Source organism: Cyprinus carpio, chromosome B25 (genome assembly GCF_018340385.1).
Source record: "Cyprinus carpio isolate SPL01 chromosome B25, ASM1834038v1, whole genome shotgun sequence".
Lineage (NCBI taxonomy): Eukaryota > Metazoa > Chordata > Actinopteri > Cypriniformes > Cyprinidae > Cyprinus > Cyprinus carpio.
In genome coordinates, this window is record NC_056621.1 from 6,217,752 (window position 1) to 6,237,285 (window position 19,534).

Consider the following 19,534-nt stretch of genomic DNA (forward strand, 5'->3'; position numbering starts at 1 on the left):
TGCTTCCAATTGTGGTGGCAAAGGTAAAGAGTGTGAGTTAAAAACCCAGAGTAAAGAAGCACGGACAAAACCAAGATAATCCAATTTTTTTTTTTTTTTTGGTTTCCAGACGTTTTAAGAAGTTTAGTTTATGTATATATATATATATATATATATATATATATATATATATATATATATATATATATATAACACTAAAAATAACCATTATAGAGCATTCTTTAGATTATTACAAAAAACTCCCTGCAACGATCCTGGAAGGTTACTTTTTTAGTTAACGAAAAAAATGTTTTTAGTATTTTTATATACGTTTATATATATACATTTATTAATATGCTATATATATATATTATGTGTTGCCAAAGATAAACAGTGAGAATTAAAAACCCAAAAAGTAAAGCATAATTGTGTGAAACATGAACAAGCATGTACTCCCAGCTTATCCCAGTTTTTCAGTTCTCATAATGTTCAGAGAAGGTTGAGTAATGGTCATAAAAATAAAACATGAAAACAGCATATGAGAACGTTCTGTATAAGTTCTCTTTAGATTATTAAAAAAAAAAAACTATCTGAAATAGTCTGGGAATGTTTGTTTTTGATTAAAAAAGTTCTCTATCGTTCCCCAGAAACAACCAAAAATAATTGCTGAGATGTTAACCTGGGCAGGTGTTTCAAATACGTATTTCGAATATAAAATAGGATTTTGTAATTTGTAATTGATTGGGTTGGGTTGATGAAAATGGCTTCATATTGTGTATCAAAATACTTTAGTGTTTTGCATTTTTGTAGGTTAAAAAAACTGTAAAATACTTTGTCAGATGCTGACATCATTAAAATATGTCCTCTGATTGGTTCCTACTCAGAAGTTTGCGCAGACGTGTTACTACACTATTAATGTGTATGTGTCCTCCACACTTCTACGGCTCTCAATAGATTGAGTGGTTGGAGTTGTGTTAATACTCCTTGACAAGTTCTGTTGCTTCTTTCTGGTAATGTTTCTGGCTACATTTAAAACAAAAAACCATATCGATCATTTAATAATTGCTGAAATGCTAAAATGTTTGTTTTCAACTTCCAAATAGCTGTCCAATGATTGATAAATAAATCTTTGGTTGCTGAATATTGTACCCTAATTGGAGTAGCTGGTTAGTAGGATCATGGTTATACATACCATTTTATGAATGACTGCCTGACACATACTATATTATTATATTTATGTTTAACAATCAAATGATTAATTGGTTAGAAACTAGTTGCTATGACTACCTACGACTGCTATAACTAAAAAAAATTATTTTAAAATGTATATTGATGTATATAACCTAGGGTTATAATCAGAAGAGGCGGATGTAGATGAAGAGGTAAGGTTAGCATGATGCTAGCGACGCTAAATCTATAGGATAGCGAGAGGTATAGATTACAGGGCTATATTTACACTGTAAAAACAACGAGAGATCCCTGCCATACAAATATGATCTACATAAACCAACGATTTCACCAGATAAACGACTAAAACAGCCAAACTGAGGTGTGAAACAGCACAGAAGTCATCATACGGGACCTGAGCGCTGTCCAGCGACCGGTGCTGAAACACACACACACACACACACACACACACACACACACACACACACACACACACACACACACTGTTTATCCTCTCTTTGTTTTTCCACAGGATTCACTCGTTCATCCGCGCATGCGCACCTCGCCCTGTCTGAGATTTTCTGTAGGGTGGCACAGACTCGGCTGGTCTCACCTCTTGTAGTCGGTGGAGAAGATGCCGCCGCTGGCCGGGTCGTGTCCGTACTCGGGCTCGCTGGCGGAGCCGCCTTTCTCGTCGATGAACGCGGAGCTCGCGGACATCTCTGCTGCTGCTGCTGCTGTTGATGATGATGATGCGGAGCGGCGGAGAGCGCCGGAGACTGAATCACGTGACCCGTTACGCGGTGCTGAAGCGGACAGGGCCGGGGGCGCGCGCATGCGTGAGCGCCGCGAGCACCTCTACGTGAAATTAAAATGCAATTTGATTTAATTATTTTAATATAATTATATTTATTTTAATTTAATTGAATTCCTCAATACTGTAGTGAGGTGCGTTATGCAAAACAACGGAAATAACGAAAATGTAATTTAGCATCTGATTTTAGTAATAAATAATTAAAATGCAATTTTAATTAAAATACAAAAAAAAATAGTTTTAGCTTTATTTAATTTTATTTTATGTCCTCGTTTCCGTGTGTGAAGTTTTTAAACACATGATATAAACATTAGATTTTATTTTATATTTAATTTAATCAGTACTGTACTGAGATATTTTTTATTAAAAAATAATAATAATAATTTAGCATTTAATTTTTAACATATGGTGTAGGCTACTTTTAGTTGCATTTAATTTTAAATGCTCAATTTCAGGTGAGGTATCCCAAAACGGGAAATAAACAGACTTTATATATGTGTGTGTGTGTGTGTGTGTGTGTGTGTGTGTGTGTGTGTGTGTGTGTGTGTGTGTGTGTGTGTTTGGCCTCATTTCCGTGTGTGAAGTTTTTAAACACATGATATAAACATTAGATTTTATTTTATATTTTATTTAATCAGTACTGTACTGAGATATTGTTTATAAAAAAACAAAACAAAACAAAACAAAAAAACAATAATAATTTAGCATTTAATTTTTAGCATATGGTGTAGGCTACTTTTAGTTGCATTTAATTTTAAATGCTCAATTTCAGGAGAGGTATCCCAAAAATTTTATCAGGTATCCAAAACAAATGAAATAATAATGGAAAATAACTTATTTTAGCATGTATTTTTGGTTTTCTTGAGACATCTCATTGAACTAAATGTAATTAAAATACTAACATTCACTTCGAGTTGTATTTAATTTTATTATTTTGTCCTCATTTTACTACGAAGTACGAAAAAATGGTTTTTATATATTTTGCTTTATTTTATTTTATTCCTCCGTACAATGCACCTAAACGCACACGCGCGCGCGCGCACACACACACACACACACACACACATACACGCACACGCGCGCGCGCGCACACACACACACACACACACACACACACACTCGCGCGCGCGCACACACACACACACACACACACACACACACACACACACACACACAATCCAACACTATAGAATACCCTATATGCCTATAATGCCTTAAAGGGACTTTGGCACAATACAGAATCATTTCTTTTTTTGAGAAGGATTTCATGTTTCATTTGATAAAATACAGAAGTGTACTATTATTATTATTATTAGTTTTATTTAGTCAGGTTTAGTTTCTAGCCAGCAGATGGCGGCAGCGCTCCTAATGGCAGCGGTTTGGTCACACCTGAGCTACACTGAATGACTCACAGTGCATAGATTATCTTTATAAAATCTTTCTTGTCTACTTATTTAAACAATGTGAAATGAAGAGCCAAGGACTAAAAACAGCAATATGACATCATTCCAAAAAGAACGTCATAACCGTATTCATTCATCTACCAAAATACTTTAAATCCATTAATGCCATTTCTTTAATGTAAATAGCAACATGCCATTACAGGTTTAAAGAGTCTGTAGTCGTCCATGTTAGACAAACAGATAGATACTCGTCTCTTTCTGTTTTCTTGTGGAACATTTGAGATCTTTTCTCGGATTCAGGAAATCTCTCTTAAGTGGGAGACGGGACAAACATTTTTTTTTCTGCTCTGTGTCAACATACGACTGTGCTTTCATGTCAGAAACACGTGTTTATCTGCCTTCCTTGTTTTGAAACGCGGAAGTCAGCTATTTGTTATGCGCGAGACTTCCGATTCAAATAGCTAAAAGAAACACAAAAACAAAGTGCAGCAAACGGTAAAACTATTTTCACTACAAACCGATGTGTTCATGAGCTCGATAATACATGAAAATAATGATGAACTTTCCAGCATGACGGACTGTTTTTAAAAGCTGAATTTTCAGCATCATTACTCCAGTTTTCACTGTCACATGATCCTTCAGAAATCATTCTAATATACTGATTTACTGCTCATTGAACATTTATCTATGAAAGCATATGGGTAGCAAAATTAATTTTGAAATGTAATATGCAAAATGACAATGCGATATGTAAAATGGCAATGTATTTTTGTATTTAAATTAACATTATAATCACTTTGGGTAATACAATTTCGTTTTAATTTTGCAACATAAAGCGTTAAAATAGGTTTTTAATTTACATATTAAAACTAGTGTAGGAAATGGCAAATGTGAATTATATAATTGAATTTTCATTTTGCACATATGTATGGGAAAATGTAAATTTAAATAAAGAAATACATTGTCATTTTGCATATTACATTTCAAAATTAATTTAGCTACCCATATGCTTCTATATTTATCAACAGTTGTGCTGCTTAATATTTTTGTGAAAAGACATTTTTTTCAGATTTTTTTTTTTAAATATAAATTAATTAAAAAAAAAAAAAAAAAGACTTTAAAATGTTAAATGTCTTTACAGCCTGTTTTGACTGAATCCTTACCAATCAAGAACATTTTAAAATCTTACTCAGACTTTTGAAAAACAACTTTTTAGGAGTACACAAGCATATATAAAACAAACACAGACTTTAAATGTGTGCCAGATGAGGAGGATTTCCCTTCTGCTTACACATCTGAGGGGGTTTTCCTTTGCCATTTGCTTCTGCTTGCTCACTTGGGAGTTAGCAAGATACTATTTTTGGTAAAGCTGACTTGGAACAATGTTTTGTAAAAGCACCATTCAAATAAACTGAACTCCCCACCGATATTCTTTCAGACGTAGTTTGCAAACAATAGCGCTGTTCAAATAAACACCAGCTTTTCAGAGGCCAGATCTGCGTTGTGTTGTGATTAGATGAAGTTCTGTTCTTCAGCTGGTAACAGATGCTTTGGAACTGATGCCTTAAAAGGAAAAACATGAAACAAGAGAGCAGATATACACACTAAAATAACCCGTAAACTCTTATCTGCAGCAGTAATAGAGGTATATAGTATGGTGAAAAAAATCCATACAAGGAAATGCTATTTAATAGTTCACCCCCAAAAATATTAATTTGTTAAGAGAATTGTGATATTAATGTTATGTTTTGTGTAGATGAATTTGTTTCTTCATCAGAGTTGGAGAAATGTAGCATTACATCACTTGCTCACCAATGGATGCTCTGCAGTGAATGGGTGCCGGCAGAATGAGTCAAACAGCTGATAAAAACATCACAATATACGCACCACTCCAGTTCATCAGTTAACATCTTGTGAAGCCAAAAGATGCATGTTTGCATAACAAATCCATCATCAAGAGGTTTTAACTTTAAATGTTGCTTCTGGCAAAAATCTATAGCACTTCCTCCAGTAGAAAAAAAAAACCCATCCCCTGTCCTCTAACAGCAAAACTCACTTTTATAACAGCTTTGGCCTTTGACTGTTGTTGTAAACATTGGTTGATCTGTGCATATTTTAGGCAACTTCGTTTTTCTTTTTACTGGAGAAAGTAACTTTGCATAGAGGACTTTATTTTTATGAACAACTTTTTTCACAAGACATTAAATGACGGACTGGAATCATGTGGATTGTGATGTTTTTATCAGCTGTTTAGACTCATTCTGACGGCACCCATTCACTGCAGAGGATCCACTGGTGAGCAAGTGATGTAATGCTACATTTCTCCAAATCTGATGAAGAAATAAACACTTTCACATCTTAAATGGCCTGAAGGTGAGTACATTTACAGCAAATATACAATTTTAGTTATGGATTAGAAGAAGCCACTCCAAACACTCAAGATCCTCAGATTCCCTTTTATTCTCCAGTTTCAAATTCTGAAAGAAAAAAAAAAAAAATCTGCATTTTTTTTTAATATATATTATAATACAGCAATCTCATGTTAGCAGTCAATTTAAACTTTTAGTCCTGCCACAGTCTGGAAACTTCAGTATGTAACAGAGCAAAAAAAAAAAAAAAAAAAAAAAAAAAAAAAAAAAAAAAAAAAAAAAAAAAAAAAAAAAAAAAAAAAAAAAAATTGCACTTTACTTCAAACAGGATATAGACTGAATCAACTAAAACACCCCCCACCCCCCCAAAAAAAGGAACACTAAACTGCTCATATATACTTATTTAATTGCACAAAACAAAAATGCATAAATATTCATTACACAAATGTACAAAATACTTGTACATTTCTTTTTTTTTTTTTTTTTCAAATATTCTCCAAGCAGACACAGATAGCAGAGGTTTGGTGATTTCAGGGCAGAGGAAGATGCATCGAAGGTCTGGAGGAGACAAGAACTCGAATCTGCTCTGTTCACGTCAAGGTCACAAACACAAACAAATACCCAGTGCATATGTCATCAGTTCTTAAATAGAAAACAAAAGTACACAGACTGGATTGCAAAAAAAATAAAAAAAGCTCTCCACCTTTCACAAAATCAAAGAAACTGCAAAAACAAGAGGCTGAAAACATTTAGGGTCGACTGGGACGGAAAAGAAAAGGTTTGAATTCTAAAACTCATGCCTTATCACATGCAGGATGACGACGACCTTAAAAACAAACATCTATAAGAGCAGCTAGACAAGTTGAACGTCTGCGCCTGATTGTTTCATCAAGCGCAGCTCTGGAAACAGAGACAGTACCGTGAGAGTCCTCAGCATCTCAGAGTGCTTTGTAGAAAACTTCCTCCAAGGAAAACAATCCATGCTTAGATTGTCCATTAAATAAACCGGATTAAATTAAATGCTGAGCCCAGTTGTCCTTCATTTAAACAGGAGGGAGAAACAGAAACAAAACACCTGGTAAGGACCGGCATCTGTGGAGACGAGAACACCGCATCAGCTTACAGTCAGAGTACAATCAAGACTAGTGAGCATAAGCAGGAGGTGACGCAAGCGATACTCACTGATTATTTAACAGAACTGGCGTGACTTCCACCCCGGTTGAGAACTTTCAGAGGGAGAAGGGTACCAGCGCATCTACAGACAACATGAACAAGAGAAATTACAATGAGATCTTTGATATTTCACAATCTTCTCCTTGACCAACATGGACCACAAAAAAAAAAACAAAAAAGAAAAAAAAAAACAAAGCAATTTAGTTTGTAAAAATGTAACAAAACATGTTAATAGATGTATATAAACAGTGCATTACATTTGCATTGTTTTAGATAAAGAAAAATTTACATTTAAGCTTATTCTATATTGTAATTATTAAACTACGTTCATATTTTTCTAACATTTATAAATACTGCAGCACTACTGTTTATTTGCATAGTCTTATGTAAAGAAAAATACTTGATTTTTTGGTATTATATAATTTACATTTCTAAAAGTATCTTGTTTCTTAAAAATATCACTTGTATGTTTTATAAAGAAACATTTATATTAATGTTTTATGAAAATGAAATTAAAAGTACATTTAAAAGTCTAAAACAATGCATTACATTTTTATAAAGAAAAGTTAAAAATACAATACAATACATGGTTTTATTGTACAATAACACTTTAAAACAGTTAATTTATAAAAAACTAATTTTATGCTTCATGCATTACATTTACGGTTAATATCAAATGTTTATTCTACAGTAAACTACATGTATAAATACCAATATTAATAAATACTTATATTCTGTAAAACTAAAACAAACAAGCTTAACATTCAGAACAAATTTAAACATCCCAAAAGAACCATAAAGCCAACTAAAACGTCTTTTCTGAACCAAAGTTGCTGCCAAGAGGCATTTAAGAACCACTCACCAACCCTTACGACTGTAAAAAGTCTTAAAACTGTAGAGGGCAACAAAAACAAACAAAAAAAAAAAAATTCTACAACAGACTCCCGTTTGAGCGGTGCTAATGACCTGACGCAAGCATGAACTCCCTGACTGAGCAGGAAACTCTTATCAGTGCATCTATAAACATCTTTCAGCAAGATGACATTAACTCCTTTCCCATCCTGCCCTCCCAAACCACGCCAAAACCCCCACTTCCCCAGCCAAGGGCAAGAGGACGACAACAAGCAGTCTGGCACGTCCGTTTCAGCCCTTCACCGACTCACTCCGAGCTTCCCAGGTTCTTCACGCGGCCTGGAGCAGTTCGACGGCAGAGTGCAGGCCGTGTAATCTCACTCCGCAGGTGTGTGTGTTGGAAAGCTCTGGATAGAGATGGTGGAGTGAGAGAAAGCCAAGAGCTCTGTTCTTCCAGCAGTTTGACTGCAGACTTACAGTTGTGTCATCCCAGCTACATGCAAACATGCCAAAGGAATTCCACTTCTATTTCCTTGAGCTAGATAATGCAGGACGGCTAGAAGTTCTTCATATTTGTTTAGGAGCTTTATACAGAACATCAATATTGTTATTTTTATTATATAGTTTAATATCCTCCCGACTCCCAGCTATGGCGTTTTGTCCTCTATAGAGGACATTACATTTTAACAAATTTCTGTGACCTTGTATACGGTAAAAAAATAAAAAAAGCTTTTTTTATTTTTTTCCCCTGGTAGTCTGGAAGATAGAATATAAAAACACATTTCATGAAAAGCAGGAAATTATCAGCTTTTTCTATAGAAAAAAAAAATGCCTTCTGTTTTTACAAGACAATAGTACTTTATAATGGAGACTTTTTGTAAAATGGAACAATATTTGTACAGAGGGGAAGAGATTAAATATAGTTTTGCACAATTTATGTATACATTTTAAAATAGATATTATTTATATTTGTGTATTATTGAAATATTTTATATGTATAATTTATTTTAAATTATTTGTTGCGTGCATATACACCATATAAAATATTTGTTGATAAATTATTGTTTTTGTACATTTACATAATTTTGTATTTTTTTTTTGTGATTATATGATTGTAGTAATAGTTTGTAATTTTTTTTTATTAAAAAGCAACACTACAACCATATATTATTATTATTATTATTATTATTATTATTATTATTATTATTATTATTATTATTATTATTAACTGAAAAATCCATTTATTCTTTGGAAAATACAAAATGGTTGAACTCTCTGAAGCCCCTCAGAGTGACACTGGGCAGAGAATGTGTTAGCGTGTGGATCCATTTGCACTCGCTCGCTCACCCAGAGGATGAAACCTTTTACAACCGCTCTGAGATCCTGAACAAAATACACTACAACCTTAACCAGTCATTCCAAACAGGATTGTTAAATATTTGTTTGGATCAGTTCTCCTCTCTCTCGGATTTGTTTGGATAACTTCTCATTCTCTTACACTTAAATTGCAAACAAGCTGAATTTAAGGCTTGCTGAAGCTGTGAACATACAGTACGGCTCAAGAGACTGAAGTAAAACCTCTTCATCCATGACCTTTAGCTCTCACTGTGTTGCTATGACAACTAAAAAGTCTAGCCATCCAATCAATAAACTTGATCTGTCAGCACAGTCTTCAAAACCAATCACATTTCATTAAACTCAAGTGAACAATGCAAGATTGACCATAACCATAACATTATCACCTGAGGAGCATAAAACACTTTAATATTCATTTTTACCCATTTAAACCTACAATGCAAAGCATTTGTGGGGGAGAATTTTAACATGTGCTGCTTTTAATGGATCATAAAAACGCTCAAACACAGTTTTTTGGCTAAACTTTAACCGACACCTCCCTGAGCACAGATTCACTCAACAACTCGGTCATAACCCAACCTGAGATGCAATTAAAAACAGCTTTTCTCTGATGTGATCACGTAGCAACGCTAGCAGGCCAAGGAATGCTGTTATAAAGGGATTTTGGGTAATCAGAACTGTCATATTCAGATTGGACCCCTGACAACTCCTCTGGTTTAGCTGCGTCAAGTCCCATGGTCAGGTTTAACCAGAGCGAGAGTCAGGTGCATTATGGGAAAGTTGGCATACTGAACTGCAGGCCACTGAAATGAAGGCTCATGTATTTTTTGTGAAATAGTGCAGTACACAACAAAACTAGCAATGCTTTATACACATTCATATATACAGTATATGAATATATAGGTGAATTTTTGAATTGCATGGTTCAATATGCAATTAAAAAGTAAATATTTTCTAAATGTGTTAAGAAAAAAAATCAAGAGATTGCATTAAACATTTTAAAACTCATACGATTCAAAATAATTTTAATTTTAATTAAAAACACAAATTTTAAACGTATATTTTGTATTGTGTATTCATAGATTTTTTTTATTTTGAATCCCTTTCATTTGGTCTCTGTATTTTGATTGTTTTGAATCTTATTAAAGACAAAAAGAAAAGATGAGATTCAATAAAAAAAAAAAAAAATACAAACATAAATGCAATAGATTAAAAAAAAAAAAAAAAATATAAATGCCAAATTATAAACATAAGCCAAACTAATTAAATAAAAATAAAAACCTAAATTCAAAAATATTTTTTGGAAATCCTTGAAACTTGGGCTTTACCCACAATCCCTTATGCAATGCAATAGAACTGATGTGAAAAGGCTTTTTCAACATTCGTTGATATGGAGTTAGCGACTCATTTTGAATTATGAATGCTACAAATTCACAACCACAGAACGTGCTTCCTATACAAACTAACGGAAGTAAGGATTGCCAAGCTCTGGCGACATCACACTGGACAGAAAAAGCAGAGAGACAGTGATGAGTGAAGGAAGAGAGGGCACACACCGGTTGGTCCCTCACCTGGGCGTGCAGGGCGGCGGCGGCAGCAGCAGCGGCGGGGTAGGTGAAGGCGGCGTGAGGCAGGCCTGGGGTCAGTTCAGTGGTGTAGAGAGGATACGGAGCCCACGCCTCAGGAGACGCAGGGATCAGTGCTGCCCCCGTCAGGTCATCTACAGAATCACACATCTGAGCATCACATCCGGAACCAAACACTAGGAAGCTGAATCACCACTTACAGCAAAGTCAACTTTATTTCTGTAGCGCTTTATACAACAGACACTGTTTCAAAGCAGCTTCACAGTCATAAACAGGAAAGTAATAATCAATGATTGTTGACATTCAAATATGAGAAATCCAAAATCTGCTATAAAGCAGCTCTAAAACGACAGTGTCATTATTTGGCTCAAGTCAGTTCAGTGTTGGACCAGATCAAGAACTGTAGTTTATCAATTATGAAATAAGTTCAATTTGGCTATAAGCAGCTATACAGATGGAAACGCTGCCATTCAGTTCAATAAAATTGTCACAAATTCATCAAAATGTGATTCAGCTATAAAGCAGCTACAAAAACTGAAGTGAGCCGAATAATGACACTAGTGTATGCTTTGTTCTCACCTGAGGGTCAGTGTCCTCAATTTGATAATATTCCTGAATATTAAGTGTATTTTAAGCCCAAACTAAGAAAGCCAAAAGGAAACCGCTCCAAAATACTGTATACACCACAGCTCAAATGTTTGGTATCATTAGGTTTAAGATTGTGTTTGATTAAAAAAAAAAAAATAAATCAGTAAAGATGTATTTTGTTCGATAGTGAGTGCTTGTTCACAATACAAGTTATTTTTTTTCCACTTTAAACGTACATCACAAAGTTATTTTTGCTTTAAATAAGGTCTTTATGATATCAATTTGATTCCATAGAAATTTCATAATTCTTGTCACCAGTGTCAAACGATTACTAGTCTAGATAAAAAAAAATAAATAAAAAATAAATAAAAATAAGCTCACCAAAGACAAGCAAACAGTCTGCAATTAAAAAGGAATAAAACCAAATTACAAAACAATAGGGAAAAAAATCCAACACAGTAGAACAAGAATAATAAGAAATGGTACATTGTATAAAGTATGTATAAAACGTAAATGAATAAAACACTGCATATCCTTTATGGTATAAACTAAATATATTTCTTAATGTTTCAAAAGTGATTAAGCACTGAGAGATTCTCTTTTGTTTGATTAAATGACAGAAAGCAGGGATATTAGACTGCTGTCACTTTAAGAGCTGCCCGGATCCAATATACTGTTACATGAGTTGTTCTCTCAGCAGTTTGCTTTAACTTAAGACGAAAATTACTGTGTTGACAGGAATACTTGCAGAGATGGGCATTTTGACAGATACAAGTGTGTGTATTTAATTGTTCAAGGCCTGTAAAAATGTCAAAAATAACATTCAATACTCCCGCACTCTGAGCACAGTCTTCATGTGCGCGCACTTCTGACAGCGCGTAGAAACAGTCTCCCAAACAGTGCACACATAGCAAAATGAGTTATTTCGCTGCCGATTGCATTTTAATGGCTTAAAGTCACTTGTTATTAAACTGCAATGCTTAATGCATTGAAACAATGTTTTTGTGACCATGTAAGCACAACATCATGTGTGTAGCCAAAAGAGACAATAGTCGAAAATCTACCAACTGACAAATTTCTACCAGTTAATCATGTCTACTGGTATAAATTGCACACCCCTAGACCCCTAAGTTTCTGTTTTTAGTTGAAAATTGTGTAAATGTACCCCAAAATGCATATGGTAGTTTTCTAGTGGCTTATCGCAAATTAACTCAGATGGGTGGAGCCAGCATCATGTTCTGCGGTGTGGGCGGGGCTTAAGCCCATTGTTTTACTCACATGGGTCTCTAGCGATGAAGTGTGCACCTAGAGCTGGGTGCAGGTTGGAAGGGTTTGGCGTGGCCATCAGTTTACTCTTCGCCATCTTCGTGTTGGCTTTAGCAAACTCCAGACGCAGCGTTTGAGGGCTCTCTGGGTCAAAGCGGATACCCTGAGAACAGATGAGGTAGGGTTGACTTTCATACAATGCACAAATCAATCAACAGGTCCATAAACAGAAAAGCAGCACAAGTGCACCGATTCCTAAAGTATGCACATGAAACGCATGACGTCATGGAACTTTTCTTAGGGACCACCCCGTAGAGAGGAGAGCAGTGTCTGAGTCAGACTTTTAAGAGCAAAGTTTGGAGGACATAGCACAGACAGTTTTATGAATAATTAAAAGTTGCCATCACTTCAGCTTACTGACGGACCACGTTACTTACGTTCAATGCATTCTTGGCCGCTTCAGCCCCAGACCGGCTGTCAAACGTGACAAACCCCACAGGCTAGAGAATGGAAAGAAACATCAGATGGATAAACAGACAGAAAAGCAACTAAAAAGCAGAGAGAGAATACAAATATAATTTGATTAAAAAAAGTCTGTTTTGGGGAGGTTAAATATGAACTGGACATTTGTTAGATAAATCCATCTGTGTGTTCTTTAAATGGGAAGTAATTATCAAAAGAAAATAATTCAACTTTACCTGTTTTGAGGTCAGTTTTATGAGAGATCCTTCATATCCCTGTTTAATAAAAAGGACAAATTAAATTAATCTGAAGAAAATTTGAATTCCAGTCAATTATCTTAAAATCAAAATCACCACATCCAGAAAAATGTGGACCAACAAAACTCCATTTTATTTTATTTTTTATTTCAGCCGTTGTCTCTTACCTTGAAGGGTCTGAACAGCAGGTAAAGCTCACGTGGTTTGATGTCGACAGGCAGCCCGCTGACAAATAGCGTTCGTACCTAGAACAGGGAAATGCCTAAATGACATCAGCAAACAAGTGACAAAATGCAGTGACCTCTGACCTATGAGTGCCATGTATGGACTTATAAATGTGCACCTGAAAAGGAGAAAAATAGGAACGGTTTAGAACTACCTTGGACTGACTCTGTCCCTTCCTATTGTGTCAGAGTCTTCCCGTTTGTCTGCAGAAATTGCTATCTGAGACTGAATTCGTTCAGATCAAAATCATGAGATTATGTTAGTTTAGTGAGCAGAAGTGTGCTTGTGGTGATCAGGTGTGTGACCCTAAGCATGGATGCAGAAACTTCTGCAGGGCGCGGACAGCATTATTGCTCCAATGTGAGTGGAAGGTAGAAAATTTAATTTAACTGGACAAATTAACAGGATGGATAAAATGATATTACAGTGAACAGAGAGAGCAAAGAGCAATCAAATAAAGAAACAAAATCATCATTGAATGAACACAGCAAACCAGCACTCGACCTTGGAATTCCTAAAACACGGTTTATCCAACAAATTGAGACCAAGTATCACAGATTCTAGAGTTACTCAAAAAGCAGTGAGCATTTAAAAACAGATGTAGCAACTCTATACAGATCTAGAGGGGAGAAGAGAAAGATTGGAGGAAGGACACAGTGTGCTATGACCTTTTACGGAAAAGAGGGGAGAGAGAGGGGAAGAGAGAACTTTGGTTCAGCCTGACCCACCACATTCTCCAAACGCTTCAGAGGTGAACAACCGTAATCTGAAAGACCCTGTATAAAGCAATAATGATAAAACTATGAAAATGTCACTGCAAAAAAAAAAATAAAGGATTTTTAATGCAAAATTTCACCTTTTTTTATATAACTCCGACACTTGTTAAGAGTCATCTTTTTAATTAAAAATGTACATTTTTTTGTGTCATGATATTCTTTGAAGTATCAAATGCCATGGCACAAGAATATGGTAGCAATTAAACACCACGGTGCACAAAAGACATGGTACCAACACTAAAAACAAGGTGTCAGGTCATTAAAGTGCTAAAACAGCCAATCATCAGAGTGTATAACTGGACAAACGCCCATCACTTCGATTTCTACACATCTTTTCCACCAATACATCAGCCACTGGAAACCCGTCATTTCCTGAACGGCTCAGAGGAGCGAGCGATGGAACGGCTGCAGGGAGAGCAGCCGCAGAGTTCAGACTCGTGTCAGTTTAAAACCCCTCAGCAGAAACTTTCTGGTTATCCTCAATGTTCCTGAAACATGAAACACGAGTGCAGTGCTCAAGCGCTGCCAGCAGCTGAGAGGGTAAATAAACAACAGGAATTTAATCAAAAAGTAATAAACACTCCACAAACACAAATAATGGACAATGTGCCACTTAATAACCTAAATAAACAGTTGATTCTGTCGGCGGTCAGAAAAACGGGGTGCAGGTTTAGCAGGACCGAAACAAAGGGCATGTGAGCGACCGGTTCGAGGCACAGAGGGAGGAAACCCCTGTCCTAATTATTGCATGTTGAACACAATGAGCAATCTGAACAGGCCACACCAGACGCTCTGACCCAGTGCTGCCCGGTAACAATGACAGGACACAACTCCCACCCCAAACTGCACCAGTTACACAATGATCCTCACTAACTTTTCACTTTAACGTAAAAAAAAAAACCTGCTCAAGTCTGTTGTGTTCTGATAGGAGTGTTTGCAAACTGCCTTGTAAGGTCTTAAGAAAGTAAAATACACTGAACTGCAGGAAATGCCTCTATAAGAGGTCAGAGGTGACATCTACACTTAAGAGCAGAAACTTTAGGCCTATATCATACAGATTCACTTGTTTCACTCAATTTACTGCAACTGCTGAAATAGACTAATTTTAAATTAAAAGGCTAAATTAAAGATAAGCTGCACAAAATAAATAAATGCATAATAAAACTCAATTAAATAGAATACTTTTTACACAATTAATTGGCTCTCTTTTTGCGTCTCAAGTTAAAGTTAAATTATTTAAACTCTAAATTAAAACCATGTCTCCTTTAGTAAGAGATGACATCCACAGTGTAAACAAATACCGAAAAGGACAGAAATTACGGTTTCGAAAAAAACACTTATGAGTCTATGCAAATAATGTTTAGGATATTTTATATATATCCAAAAACATAGACAATACTTTTGATTCACATTGAAAATTAAAGCACTAAAAGTGAAGGGTTTTTTTCTCTTGCAGACCCACGTTCTTCAGTACGTCACTGCTTGCGCGTCTTTAATGAAACTATGAGAATGAGGGAAGAAAAACGTAACAGAAGAAAAAAAAACCTAACAACTTCAAAAGAACACCCACTGAAACATTTGCTTGTTTAAACTTTATCCACAGAGTCACACGAGTGTGTGCGTCTCATCAGGTGAGTCATATTTCATTGCCAACTTTAAGATTAATCATCAACAGACTCCACATTCCTCTCAAAGCTCTTCCACAGCAAACGCTTTTCCTCAAAGCGCCAAACGCCTCCGAAACGCTTCACACGAGTTTTAATCGTCATGTCAAACTCCAAAACCGTTTTCCACAGTCATCCTCCGGCAGAGACTTGCACTTCACTAAACGAAGTTTGTGTTTACCAAAAGAGTTTATTTCTCTTACCTCCTCCTCTAATGAAACACTGGTGTTCGTCTCTGAATCTGACTTCAGACTCATTGTGTAACTTTAACGCTTCTTTGTGCCAGAAAAACAAAAACAAAAATCTGTTTCCCTGTCGGTGATTTTGTCCCTGGTGTGCGTTAAAGTTGCAGAAGAGAACCTGGTGTCGTTTGTGCCCAGTGAAGCCGTGAGTTAAAGCCACAATCCGAAAGTAAAGGTGAGAGGTGCTCTGTGAGGGTGACAGAAGGGAAAGGAGGTGATTTTTGGAGTTTTATCCCCCCTCGCTCACATCAAGCTCGTTTGAGTTGAAGTGGAAAGAAAAGAGGAAAGAGGAACCGTGGGTAGATTTAAAGCTGAAGTTGTGCGTCTGCTCTTCTGTCCTATTAGCGGATCAATCATGTTAAATGCGCACCCGAGCTTCAGATGGGACTCAGCTGCGCGAGGCCCGGCCCACTTTACCACCACCACCATCATCACCATATCTAACCCCTCCTTTACATCCATGCCTGCCTCTATATCCAACCCTGCCTACATAATGGCTATGGATAGGAGGGATACAGCTCCCGACCGGAAACTAACAATAAAATTTCATTTTCTAGCCTATACCTATTAGATTGTGTTTTATTAAAGTTCACCCAAAAATGCCAAACCTGTAAGACCTTCGTTCAACTTCAGAACACAAATCTTCTGACCCTCCATAGACAGCAGCCTAAGTATATTACCACGTAGGACATTGGTAAAATAGTCGTCAGTGACGTCAGGGTTTCAACTGTAATTTTAAGAAGCTACGAGAATACATTTTGGGCGCAAAGAAAACAATATTAACATAATTTATTTAGCCATTCTTCTCCCAGAGTTAGGCTACCGTCTTTCGCCATTTTGGTGAGTACCCCAGAACATATACGCAACGTTATCAGTGTTGTTTACATTTAGTAGACAGCAAGCGCATGCAACGCTCATTACGTTGATTACGTTCTGGGGTAGCCTACTCTCCAAAAGTGGCGAAAGTTTAACGGTTTTAACTTCGGGGAAACCTGAATATGTTAAATAAGTTTGGAAGTACTGTTATTGTTTTTACCTTTCTAATACACTGCGCACAAAAAGTATTCTCGTGAGCATTGTCATAAAATTACGGTAAGATACCCCTGATGTCACAGTGTCATTCCACATGTAACATCTTGGTACATTTCTGAAATGTGCAATGATCATTGTAATATCATCATATGTACATACATTTGAAATTATGGTGTAACAGGTGATGTGTCATTTCTAATTTTCTTTGTGTTTTTCTTTGTGTTGTTATTTGTTTTATCATTGGATTAATAATTTGATGAATTATCTAAAATTATATTAAAATGTATTTTAAATTGTATTTGTAAGGAATTTTTGTACATAAGTGAACATTTTAATGGGGAAAAGAACTTTAAATTGTTATGGAATTAGTGCTTTTGAAGTCTCAACATTGTGAAGTCCAACTAAAGATACACTGAATTACATTCGAGTGTGCTAAAGTGGAACTACTGCAAGTAAACCTCAGGTAATATCTTGCATTTTTATTCAGATGTTATTCAATAGTTATCAATAGTGACATTAAAATACAATTTAGCCATAATATTAAGAAATAGAGAAATACTACAAATATATAATTATTGTTATTCAAAGATCATACAATCCTCATCAATAGTGACATTAAAATACAAAATCATAGTGTTAATGGTTACTATTTGAAGCATGAAATAAAAGTATTTTAAATAATTATAAGGCTTAACTGATAGGTCTTAATTTTTTAATTACTTGGGCTGAAATAAAAAGAGCATGAAATAAAAGTATTTTAAATAAATTATGGCAAAGGTTTTTTTTTTTTTACTGATGATTTAACTCTGTCTTTTAATCTAACCAGGGCCATTGCTAAAATCCATAAGGCCCAGGACAGCCCTGTATGTACCCCTCCTTTTTCCTTTCTAATTTCTGGACTTGAACATTTTATTTCTATGGCTTTAACTGCAGGGATCACAAGAGTTTTTGTAGGCTTTATTTTGAATGTTCATAGCTGTGTGGATGAAAAGCCACAGTTTCCTTGACTGTAATGTGAGACAGAATCAACGCATTTTAACTGGCTGAACAATTGCTCTGGGGTTTTGGCTCCACATTATCAAAATGAACTGAATTTGTTCTGTCCACATGTGACGTAAATACTGGATATGGGTTACACACATTTAGTTTCTGATTAAATATACCACATTGCTTGCTATCTAAATATCCTCTGAGGTCTGTAAGATCTCGCGGCTGTCCCGCGTGATGTGCTCAGCTCGGTCTCGTGACAGATTCTTGATGTCCCGCGCATGTTTTACGGTTAATGAGCTTGAGTGTGAAACATTTACAATCCTGTCAAAGCATTTACCAGACCGTTTCTTGACTTGTGTTAAAGCAGACAAACAAAAACAGAGGAACAATCAGGTTAAACATCGTTTTTACACTTTTGTATTTTCTATATTTAATAATTGCTCCTTTACATCACAACTTGTACTTCAGGTTTTACCAATGCATTTTGTCTGTAAATATTATAGAATTAACTTTCTGTAAATATTGTTGTATTTATATTTGTAAATATCATAATATTTAAAATAAAAGTTGAATAGATTAAAGAACAATAGATTATGTTTTGTTATATAAAGACGACAACAACAATTATGTTATAGTATATGAAAATATATAATAATATTAATCTGACTTAATGTAAATTTTAGTAAGAAAGTATTATAAGTTAGATTTTTTAATTCAATTTAATTTTAATTCGAAATATTATATTAGGAATTTTTTATTTTATTTTATTATATTATATTATTTTATTTTTTATTTTTTTTTATTATATTATATTATATTATATTATATTTACATTTTTATAACATTTATTTAAATGGTATTCATTGTTATTTTATCATCATTGGCCATAAACTATCTTGTTGTTTTTGAGCATCATGCAGCGTGTTTCTCTGAAGATTATTTTATGCATTTTTAACAATCATTCAAAAATTCATATATTTTTATTTGTAATTAGGACAGATCTTCACATTTATATTATTTAAACCATACATTTAAATAAATGTCATACAAGTTTTTAATATAATATAATGTAAACTATGTTATAATTACAATTAAATATATATTACATATAATATTTTTACAAATTTAATATTTTAAATATTTTAAATAATGTGATTTATTTATTTTATTAATTTTTAAATATCATTTTTTTAAAATGTATATATATTTATTTGTAATTATAACAAATATATTATATTATATTATATTATATTATATTATATTATATTATATTATATTATATTATGACTTTTATTTATTTATTTATTTTATTTATGGTTATTTGATCATTTTT

General features: G+C 34.6%; 1 protein-coding gene across 2 annotated transcripts; it reads right to left on the reverse strand.

Annotated features, from left to right (window-relative positions):
* Positions 1-6,121: 6,121 nt before the first annotated feature.
* On the reverse strand, positions 6,122-16,550 carry LOC109097932 (RNA-binding protein, mRNA-processing factor 2a). Of its 2 annotated transcripts, none has more exons than XM_019111555.2 (8): positions 16,141-16,550; positions 13,440-13,517; positions 13,252-13,290; positions 12,991-13,053; positions 12,566-12,716; positions 10,685-10,833; positions 6,915-6,987; positions 6,122-6,824 (listed from the first exon to the last, which is right to left on the reverse strand). In XM_019111555.2, the coding sequence occupies exons 1-7, from the start codon at positions 16,192-16,194 to the stop codon at positions 6,922-6,924; spliced, it is 600 nt and encodes a 199-aa protein (XP_018967100.1). In that variant the 5' UTR covers positions 16,195-16,550; the 3' UTR covers positions 6,122-6,824; positions 6,915-6,921. The 2 variants fall into 2 exon arrangements, with proteins under 2 accessions (XP_018967100.1, XP_042608556.1); XM_042752622.1 differs by having other exon boundaries at positions 10,670-10,833.
* Positions 16,551-19,534: the final 2,984 nt, after the last annotated feature.